Here is an 11,344-nt window from a genome sequence, read left to right on the forward strand (position 1 = left end):
TTAACAACGTGTCTTGTGGAAACGTCAGCGACCAGCCGTACACAGCTGTGTTGGTTACCTTCCAGGGTGTGTTGCTGCTTTGCACAAGGATTTCGTGTTGGTTTTGGCAAGCCCTGCAGGTTGACTAATGATTAAAAGTTAAAAAAAAAAAAAAAAAAAAAAAAAAAAAAACACATGCCACTCAGTATCCTTATCTTTTAATTTGTGCAGTTCTTTCCAAAAACACGTTTGGACTGCATGCTCTGGGAAAGGAGATGTGTTGTATTGGACCGTGAGAATATTCATTAAAGTACAGTAAATTTAAAAAAGCCATTTTCTTTCTCATTTTTCTTTCACAAAACATGACATGCGAAGATGTCACCTAGGGCTCTGAGAAAGTGAGCTGGACATTCTTCATGATTTCCTTACATTTCTAGACTAGATAACTAATAAAAATGAAAACAAACCAAAAAAGAAAATTAATTAATATTTAATAATTAATTGATTGATAATAATTAACAAAATAATTGATTGTTGGAGCCCTACACTTTGCCTCGTTTTTGCTGAGGGCAACAAGTTGCAAAACAACTAATATGACTGGACATTTTCACCAAGAAATGGTCTTTGGTTGCCCAATTTTCACCTCAGACTTCACATGCATGCAATATACAGAAAATATTACCACACAGTAAGTGGCACTTGCGTCTGAATGGCCTTTACGTATCAAAAATGACTGGTCACATACTGTGAATCATTTTATTTATAAGGACATGACACACAACAACCAAAACAACAATTTAATCTGATTGTTTACAAATCATAATATATTGCAAAAATTCTAATCATATGGGTTACTTGACTGAAATTAATCAGCTACAATTAAAGCTGCACATTATTTATAAAACACGTTCACTCGACCCAACAAGTTAGAGACCATGCAAATAAACCTTACTGTCTAACTTAAGATCAAACCCCACAGTGGCGCAGTGAGGCTTCCTCGTCAAGTTCATTAAAAGTATGAAAATGCCAGTCAAAGTTCACAACCAAGAAGGAGATTCCCATCCGTATTTGAAACACCTTGACACAAACGACTTGTACAGAGATAAATGAGGGTAGCAATAGTGACTGCATATGATATACTGTACATATCAGTGCCTTAAATGACATGTTTCAAAAATAGTTTTTATCAAAAAATTCATAATTCAGATCTTTTTACACAAAACAAACTTTTTTTTTCTCTAGCTTATACAAGGACACTTATGGCCAGGTTACTGACGATAGTTAATTAAAAGGAAAAAATACCATAGTACTGCTCATATAATTCATGAATCTCCAACAGTTTTGCATTTTAAATTGCTTGACTGAATTCAAAACTCTCCATGAAAAATTTATGGGATACAATTTACCAAAGCAGAAATACTCATCTGCACTGTGCTTTTAAAAATTGCTTACAATGAAACGGGTAGATAGAGGAATATTTCAACCACAGGACCAATATTTTTAGGTAATATTCCACCCGAAACCTATTCAAACTGACGTGAATTCAAGCTGCTGTGGTTAAATACTTGTTTAAAAAAAAATAAAATAAAATAAAAAAAAGACTGATTTCAGGTGGATTATTCTTTCTGAAACTCAGAAAGTTTCTGGGGGCTTTTTGTTACAGGTGTACACAGTAAAACCCATCCTAATGCACATCAACTGCATTAACTTACAATGCTGGAAAACAAATAAATGTGCCTTCCACTGACAAAAAGTGTCTCTTGCACAAGCCTTGTCTCTCTACTGACACAGATATCTAACAGTACTTCTCAGAACATAAAAATATACAATGTATTTACAGCAGGATATCGTCTATACATTCTAGAGGGAATGTTCAATGAGGAGAAATAAAGTATTTGATGATTCGTGTGGGTGCTGTCTGTCCCTGATTGTCAGTAGAAATGTAACAAGAGGGAGCTTAGGGGGAGGAAAACCTAAATTTGATGGCGCACACAAAAACAGTGTTCAACACAATAGCACCTAAGACGATACACATGCATGTACACACAGAAAACTGTCAACAGTGTGATAAGGTACAGACCTCATTCAACCATTTAAAACCAAATGGTTTCAACAAGGCCTAAACAGATGTGGCTCACTACCGAATTCTAGCAAATGGGTGATGGTTATATCAAAACTACAAATACCTAAAACATGATTCTGTACTCATATAGACATACTGCAACATGGTACATAAAAATGCAAATTCCCTCCAACCACAGATAATAGTTTGAGAATTAAACTTGGTGCTATTTCTTTCTTAAATTTGAAAATAATCAAATATGATGGCAAAATCAGATGAAGCTCCCAGATCTCAACATGTTACAGACTGAATAAGTTGATAGCTTATGTTTTTACTGTTATTGTGCAAGTTGAATTAGTAGCCTTAGAGCATTGGCTGAGTAAAAAGAAATATACATAAAAGGAATGAGTATAGGAAAGGCTGGAATTACAAAAAAAAAAAAGAAAGGCATAGATGCAAAACTAATGAAACATTAAAACCAAGCACCTTATTTCCACGTGTACAATGTATTTCATAATACAGCCTTAATAAAACCCTGACCTTCAGTGAAAACAAAGGGTTCTCATCGTGGTTATTTTGTTCCCCTACTACATGTGCATGCTCCAAGTTGGACAAATAAACAATTAAACTGCAGCTACAAGAGCTACATCATTACAAGTGACTAAAGCAAAGAGGCTCATCTCTAATTTCATATAAACCAAATCTGACATGAGGGTTTTCACTAAGTGGTCAGTGTCAGAAATCTCATTTAACAAAAAATTGCCTTTTAGGTAAAGGTATTATGCAACTCCACCACTCTGAAAGTAACTACTACATTCCTTGTAGTGAATAATGTGCAAGTTGTGCAAACATTAAGCACAGTCCTGTTAAATAATTTCGCTACAACTCACTTATACTACTAAAATAAAATAAGAATTATCCTACAGTCATTACATGAGTGCAGCCGTCCGATACCCAATTATTATTTTTTTTTTGGTGGGGTGGGGGACTTTAAAATCTAATACAGCCCAGCCTTTTTCATTACGCAGCCTATACTGCACTAGTCACATTTGTGAAAATCAGTGCAGAGAGATCCAGCCATGTTGGGAATTCATTAACCCACACAATGTCAAACAATTTATGAATGAGAGCTATAATTTCCTCTTTTTTTTTGACCATCACAGCAACCAAATTAGGCCCAATCTGTCAATGGAAAATAAACTTCCAGATTGCAGATCAGACAAACACCATCAGTCAAATCTTTCCTGTAGCATTCATTACACATATCTTGCAGAAACACCCATTTCATGTAAGATTAAAGTGACATAACATATGACAACATATAGTGAAGAATCAGTTATGATCTAACCATGGTTTCATTTTAGTGAGCAATTGAACAGGAGTTGCACAGCTGAAATAAAAAGGCTCTGCGACTGATCTTACATTTAACCACAGGAAAAGCAAGGGGAGGGGGAGGCAGCCACAGAGAGAGCAAAAAGGCATTCATAAATAGGGCCTACATTTTAATAAGTGGAAATATTGCATTAAGCAGCAAGAGTGATTTGATCATCTTTTTGAGCAAGGCAAACTGACTGACAAAAACATTCAAAATAAACTCTATGGCAATGGCATGAGAGAACATTTCACTCTACCTCTTGCTTTATGCTTTGGTCACCTAATCTCTTAATGTACATTCTGGAGCAAGAAATACACAATTACAATTTCCTTTTTTTAAAGGGGAAATGCTAATTCTGATTTATCAATTTTTAGTACTTCCATTCTTTGAGGATGCACTTAGCAAAAAAAACAAAAAAAAACAAAAAACACACAATATGAGTAAGTTTTCTAACAAAATGCTTTGAGAAAGAGCACATAGTTGCAATGGGGCTTGTTTTGGCAAAACAGGAGACATGAGATAAAGTGCAGCTGAAATTATTAACAGAAATGTATTCTGACCCCCTTCCCTTCAGCCAAAGGTTTCACTGGATGAAACATCAGGGGAGGAGTTCAGTTGAGACCTGCTCTCAGTGACTCTGACTAAGGGGAACTCTGAGAAGTCTGTGCTGTGTCCTCGAAGACTTACTTGTCCGTTGGCAACAGTAAACTGCGAGGAGGATCCAGATCTTGATGTCTGGAAATGAGATTTGAAGTTCTGATCGAAGGAGCTTATTTGAAAAGTCTGCAGTATTCCCTGCGAAGAGTCTGTCTTTTTGGAGGGTGAGACCTGCTCCAGAAAGTCCTCCTCAGCTGGGGACACTGCGGAGGGAGGGGTGGTCTCATCACCTGAAAATGAAAACGAGTGCTGGGAGTCCCCGACCAGTAATCCAAAGTGAGGTTTCTCTAAAGTGGACCTTAGCGGAGAGCTCATCCCTGATTTGAACCTGCTGGGGGAAGGAAACTGTTTCTCTGTGGAGAACAGGGGCTGTCCAGCTAATGTGGGGTTTTCGGAGACCAAGCTGAGGCTCTGGCTGGTCAGGTAACTGTCGTTCTGGCTGGTCCTCTCCAGAGCTTGCTGGAGAAACTTGGAGTATTCTTGCAAGAGGCTGACCTTCTCAGTAGCTGGCTGAGCCTGGGCGCTAGAGGCCCCAAGACTCTCCACTGGGCTGCTGTCTGAAACATCAGAGGAATTAATGGATATGCTTGATGTCACCTCTGTGTCGGCCACGCTAAAAGAAATGTCTGACTGCCCATTAGCTTTGTTGGAGTAGTGATCCAACAGCGTTTGAAGAACTTCATCTGGCAGCACATTCTTGTCATGAGTTGCCTTAATGTCTGTGCTGATTGGCTGGGGCTCCAGAATGGTGGCAGGGACAGTTTCGTCGATGACGGTTGACACCACAGTTTGCGTAACAGACGGCTGAGAAGAGATGCTGCTCGTGTTCAGGCCATAATCCCGACTGTTGTTGGCCATCGCTGCCTGAAGGTAACGCTTCTTCTTGAGAAACTGCATGGCGTCGTCGTAGTTTGTGCTGCTGGCTGCTGGCTTTGCTGGTCCTCCTTGAAGAGTCTCAACTGACTCAAGTTCATTGTTGCTTTCTACTTCTAACAGGCCTTGCTTGTCCACGATTTCGAAGGTATACTGCGTGACCTTACTATTTTCCTCAAAGGAAGACAATGTGGACAGGCAGGGGGGAGTTTTTTCACTGGACTGTTTAAGACTCCTCTTGGGGACCTTCTTTAGGACTAGCTTAGGAGGAGTTGTCTCCTCTGAGGACACTTCTCCTTCTTGGTGCTGACTAGCAGTTTCTTCAGGAAGTTCCACAGAGTAGTCTGCAATGACATACTCGTGTTTGACTTTGGAGGACACAGCATAGAGAGGTAGACCTTCAATGTTATTCTGTCTCTGCTCCTCCTTCTCTTCTGTCTCTACGACAGCGACAGTGTGCCCTTCTGTCTGGGCAGCGGTGGGAGCACCTGAACTCTTGTCTGCACACTTCTGGCGCTTCTTCTTGGGCAGTGAACACTCTTTGGCAAGAAAGGGGAGGCCTAAAGAATCTGCTTCACGCAAAGGTCCAACTTTCCCGGCAGCCTTGCTGGTCTTTCTTTCTCTATTCTCATGACACATTCGCCTGTGCTTTAAAACCCGGTCTGTTCTGGAGAAGTACTGTGGATGGAGAACACAACACATTTATTTTATTGTTGTAAACAGACACAGCGAGGCAATACAGACAATTCAAGCCAAACACTTTCCACTTTCAATTATTCTTCATACATCTATGGTAATCACAGAAAATATTTTGACTGATGTCTTATAAATCTATAGCTAATACAGAGATTTTGCATAATGTTTTTTTATTCACTGTATAATTTGTTAAATTTGTCCTGCACAAAGAACCACTAATATGATCACCAATTCTGATTTGATTCTATTTTCAAAACCTGATTTATCAATGATATTATGTTGTCTTGATGCTGGCAGATGCACTTATTTACAAGCAAACAAAAGCAGTGTACCTGGTGACAGTAGTCACACTGGTAGGGCTTTTCTCCACTGTGAGTTCTCTTGTGTCTCTCCATGTGATACTTCTGGATGAACCTCATCCCACACTCATCACAGCGAAAAGGTTTTTCACCTAAACAGAGAGAAAAAGACAAAGGAAAAAAAGAAAAAACACAAGGTGACTCACTTGAGACTAAAAGGATAAATAAAATCCTAGTGAATACTGATTGTAATCGTCACTCACCAGTGTGGATCTTCTCATGTCTCTGGAGAAGATATTTCTGAATGAAGCGCATGTCACACTGGCTGCACTGAAATGGCTTCTCACCTGGGGTTTGAATAATATACATAAATACACTGAAACCTCTGCACATGCATAGCAAACACTGCTAAAGTCCACTTTTCGAGTTAGCATTGCTGCTCTTTAGTTGCACAGCTCGTCTTTGGTAACTGAAAAATAACATAATAATAACATGACTGAGTAATTCGTACCAGTGTGAATGAAGACGTGCCTCTGCAGATGATAGTTGGTTCTGAATGCAGCATTGCAGTGAACACAGATGTGACACTTGGGACTTTGTATGCCCAGTGATCTGTCGTCATTGATGCTGAGAATCTAGAACGGAAATAAAGAAAGATGACAGTATTTGTTTCACTCTTGCAGCTGTCTCTGTAGAAATGTACCGGTCTTGTAAAAATAATTCACTCCATTCTCAACCACATAACTATGCCTCTGCTTTGATAAAACTAACAGGTATTCCATACTGAATTTATTTAAGAAGTGCTCTGACTTGCACCTTTGCTGGTGATCGCTGCTTCCTCTTCTTCTTCTTGGGACACACCATCAGGTCCTTAACTGCTTTTTTGTCCTTCTTTAGCTGGACTGCTGGCTCAGATAGTTTCAGTTCCTGCTTGATGCTTAACTGTAAAAGCGGGACCATAGATAGGCAAAAATCTTTAATACAGCATATGGCCTACTTTAAAGCCCACCCACTCACCTTGCAGTTTATCCAGGTCAGACAGGTGCATTAAGGCAAGGGGACAATAATCAACGAACGTGAGAGGACCTCACCATTTAGCAGCTGCTTCTCCACAATTTAACAAACCATATGATGTGGTTCAAGCATCCTTGGCATAATAGACCAGAGGGAAACCTCTGGTCCTAGAAAACCTAGGACATGCTGAGAGATTACATCTGCCAGCTGTGTTTGCAGATCCCTCATCTGACTTGCATTGCCGCTCTCCAGAATTTGAGAAATAACCAGCTAGATACAGTGTAATATAAGGAGGCAGAAAAAATGGCCATTAAAATTAGATCCAAGTTGTTATGAACAGGAATACTGCTCGGAACCTGATCCTGGGGATTGGTTTAGGTTATCCTCATTGTTTACACTTGTTTACATACAGTAAAAAAGTCTTTCAAAGTTCACTTTTGCTGTATTAAAACCACCAAACATTTTGGTTGATGCCTTTCTCAGTTTGCAGGTTCCTGCAGGACTTTTTTTCTTTTTTACTCTTCTCATGAACCTCCAGTAGTTTAAACCAAGTAAACCCCTGTTTACCCCTGTTTATATTCAGTCTGTTACTTATCATTGTTTTGGAACTGTTTTGCAAACTGGTGTTTAGCCAGATCATGACTGTCTGCAACCTATAACTGGGCCAAGGGTGGCTTTCATTAATGCGTCACTATCTGGGTGTATTTTGAGAGCTAAAGAAGTTGATAGCCCTTAATAGGCAGGGCACGAAATGACATGAAAGGAAAATCACTATACATGGAGACTGTTGGTACAGTCTCTCAGAAATAATCTTATTAATATATGCACTACTTCTTAACCAGCAAGAACTCACTGGCATATGAAGCAAGCAGGGCAACTTATTGGTCAGTTTTAGGGGGAAATGCACTCCCACCTCGCCTCCTCCCTCCTCTTCTCCTCCTCCACCATTCTTGGTCATCTCCTCCTGCATCATCAGCTGTTCCGGAGGGACCAGGTCGTGAGTAACCAGTGAGCTCCGAGTCAAGTCCTCATCATCGTCTTCATCGTCATCATCCCCAGCCAAGAGAGGGTGGTTCACCAATGCTCGCTCCCCCAGGGTCATCACTACCAGTCCTCCTCCACTAGTGAGCCCAACTCTCCCTCCTCCATCTATTCCTCCACTGCTGCACTTCAGCAGCATACCATCCAACTTGTCCTCAGCGTTCATCTTACATAGAGTGGTTCTTGAGTCTGTAAAAAGAAAGAGAGAGAGATGACTGGACAATGTTGGCAAGCTAAATGTCAAACACACTCAATCTAGAATGGGATTTTTTGTTTTAGTTTTTTTGATAATGAGAATGAAGACATTAAAGCACACGCAACGACAAAAATATCAATGATGACAATAAAATCCAAGTCCACATTTCCACTGTAGTCCTTAATGTAAAGATAGCAAAGAAGCAGCACCACAGGTACTACAACCAAAAATCAAACATCAATGCCTATTGTAAAGTATATCATCATCAATGCAATGACTCAGATTACATACAAATTATAACTAGGATGGAAAATTTACACTTTCCATTTCCCCACAAACCATATTTTGGCCTCTCCTTAAAACTATGGTGGTTACTATTTTTAAATGTGCAAAACTAACTTATTCTAATTCCCCGCACCATAAACACTAAAGGAAGTGGTTCAGGTACTGATGTTGTTATTAACAATGGGAAGCACAAGTCTAACTCTAGTCTGGCAGACTGTTGTTATAAAATATATATGTTAAAAAATATTATGTATATTCTATCCCCAGTGGCTTTAATTCACCTATTCACTAGTCATATATGTTGGACTAGCTCTAAGAATATGACTTGCTACCTTACAAAAAAAATCGCTTAAACTTGTTCCCTCTTAGTTTTTCCAAAAGTTATACAAAGGCAACTGGACTTGCTTGAGGTTAGTGAAGACGTTTCACCTCTCATCCAAAAGTCTTCTTCAGTTCCCTCTTAGTTCCGCTTTTGTTGACCAAACAACACCTCTTCTAAGCTGAGTGTCAACTTTAACTGGGTCAATTGTAGTTTCTGCGTTCTTACCTTACAAAAAATGTACAATTCAGAGTAAAGTGATAGCAAGCACCATAAAGCAGCTCGGAAAGTTGAGATTTTTTAAAAATAACAAGCTGCTTTTATGGATCTAGGTCGTATAATGTTTGAAGTCATGTTGTACAAGTTAACGTACTTATAAGCCAGGCCTATTAATTTGTTTAATATAAATATATATTTTGATTTAAAAAACGGCTAAATGTCAGCCGACTTCGACAACAGGACAATTCCAGTATCGAAAGAGTGGTCAGAAAACCAGCTATAAATTTTATACTGCAACATTACACCGGCGTTGGTCTTGCTTGGCGTTACACTTCAACAACACCTAATTAGTTAACTAGCAATCGCTCGATCTTAAAACGGTAACGCAAGCTAACCTAGCGCTTGTGGACCGTTTGGGAAGAGGTTTGAATTGTAGCTAATACAGAAAGAACGAAGAGGCAGTTTGGTAACTAAGTATCTGTCACGGTTTAAACACACACCAACAACCACTAAGTCCCATATGTAAACACACTCACTGTGTCACTTAGGTTAAGTGGGTTAAGTCTCTTGCTAGCCAGCTAGCTAGCCGCGCTTGTCAAAGCTGCTAACGTTAAACTACATCACGTCTACAACAAAGTGGTTACAGAGACGTAGGAAGAGAGGACAACGTGCCTTCAAAATAAAAGCAAATCTACCACTTAAAAAAGGGAAACGAAATAGGACCCTGAAAGGAACAATATAAACTTAAAATTCGAACTTTTAATACAAACGATTATTGATCAGACATATCTCAACCCCAGCAAGTACTACCAAGCCGATTCAGCATATCTGCATTAAAGCTAACTTTGACCAACAGAAAAAAGTGCATCCTTGAATGCTTTACTGTGAAGGCTTGTAACCGGAAGTTCTATTTTACTTGCACGTACTTGATAAACATCAACGGCCTGTTTGACGCTAGTTTGCTAGCTGCTAGCAGGTCGCTGCAAACATTGATCAATCTCTGTCCCTGTAATATTCAGTTGACACCGCATAGTCATAACAACAGACGTGCCTTCTCACATGCAGCATTCAACACTGAATTCTCACTCGCATTAAATAACACACGGCACAAAACACAACTTTGGTTTGCACATTTCACCAAACTTGTCAGCATAGCTAGTCCGCTTCGGCTCTAGCGCCTCCAGCTTCCTCAGCGACTCTGCTCTATAGGCCACAATGTAAATGCCTGCTAGGAAAGCTAACGTTCGCTAACTAGCTAGCTCGCTACCACGATAAACAATAACGCATGTCTTAGTGGCACACAAATGATATACCAACTATTAAAGATGCATTGTTTCTCCTTACCTGCTATGCGTCTTAAACCCGTTTAGCTGTCATGATTGTTATGCAAGACTACAGTATACTGATGATGTGCGGAATAATCAAATATACCATCACGTTTCATGAAGGCATGAACATTTCTTTTTGTCGCCATCTAGTGGTGAAGAGTGGTGAGTGTGGTGACCAGTGCGCTCCTGATCCCTGCTGCCGTTGAAGTTCCCTCAAGCTTCAGTTTGACGACCTACTTCTATAAATGTTCTTTAACAATAATGTCTTAATGATTGTCTCCAGTCAATTTTTTTGTTCTCATTATCTTTTTGCCTTTTTGAAATAGTCAAAAATGTAGAGCAACCTCTGGTTACAAGCACGGATAGCCTAATGCATTCCGTTTATGTCTATTAATAGCCTACAGTAACTAAATATCTAATAGACTAATCATCTGAGAATCAACAATTAAGTACGACACTATAAGTAAATTAGATGATACATGAAAAATCCGTTTTACACAGTCATGTCTATATATGCATGTGATTGGCTGTTTGTATTTCTGGATGAAGCAGGCTGCAGCTGCTCATATGGCTTATTTTCTTGTCTACGAAAACAAAGGTGATTTCCTAATATTCTAATCCTTAAGAAAGAAAGAAAAAATCAAAAACTCATCTAGCCAATTTTAACAATGACCTTGTGATATTTAATACTATATCTACAGCTGCATTATTACTATGACTCAACAAGAGTTTTCCATGTCAGTTTACACCATCCGTCCCTTATCATGGGATTACCTCTTTTTTTTTAAATCTATTAATCAATTCAACTAACAGGTTTGCCGCAAAAAGGGACATTGAGGGTCGTGATAAGATGATAGCCCGCTATGCACACACACACACACACACACGCACACACACACACACTCCGGCGTGAAGAATACTAATCAACCTGTTTGCCGACAAGTGCAGCAGCTCGGCGTGCAAATCAGGACTTCTCCATTCTGTGTCTAGAAACGTCTGTG

At 39.4% G+C, this 11,344-nt stretch overlaps 1 protein-coding gene across 4 annotated transcripts; it reads right to left on the reverse strand.

The window, feature by feature from the left end:
- Positions 1-721: 721 nt before the first annotated feature.
- znf148 (zinc finger protein 148) lies at positions 722-10,463 on the reverse strand. 4 transcript variants are annotated; one of them, XM_041057525.1, is made up of 7 exons: positions 10,360-10,463; positions 7,809-8,185; positions 6,758-6,883; positions 6,453-6,576; positions 6,205-6,288; positions 5,975-6,093; positions 722-5,624 (listed from the first exon to the last, which is right to left on the reverse strand). In XM_041057525.1, exons 2-7 carry the CDS (start codon positions 8,160-8,162, stop codon positions 3,987-3,989), a joined length of 2,445 nt encoding a protein of 814 aa, XP_040913459.1. In that variant the 5' UTR covers positions 8,163-8,185; positions 10,360-10,463; the 3' UTR covers positions 722-3,986. The 4 variants fall into 4 exon arrangements, with proteins under 4 accessions (XP_040913459.1, XP_040913458.1, XP_040913460.1 ...); XM_041057524.1 differs by lacking the exon at positions 10,360-10,463 and adding an exon at positions 9,552-9,775; XM_041057526.1 differs by lacking the exon at positions 10,360-10,463 and adding an exon at positions 8,907-9,537 and having other exon boundaries at positions 7,869-8,185.
- Between the last annotated feature and the right edge of the window lie 881 nt (positions 10,464-11,344).

The sequence above is a fragment of the Toxotes jaculatrix genome, chromosome 15 (genome assembly GCF_017976425.1).
Source record: "Toxotes jaculatrix isolate fToxJac2 chromosome 15, fToxJac2.pri, whole genome shotgun sequence".
Taxonomy (NCBI): domain Eukaryota; kingdom Metazoa; phylum Chordata; class Actinopteri; family Toxotidae; genus Toxotes; species Toxotes jaculatrix.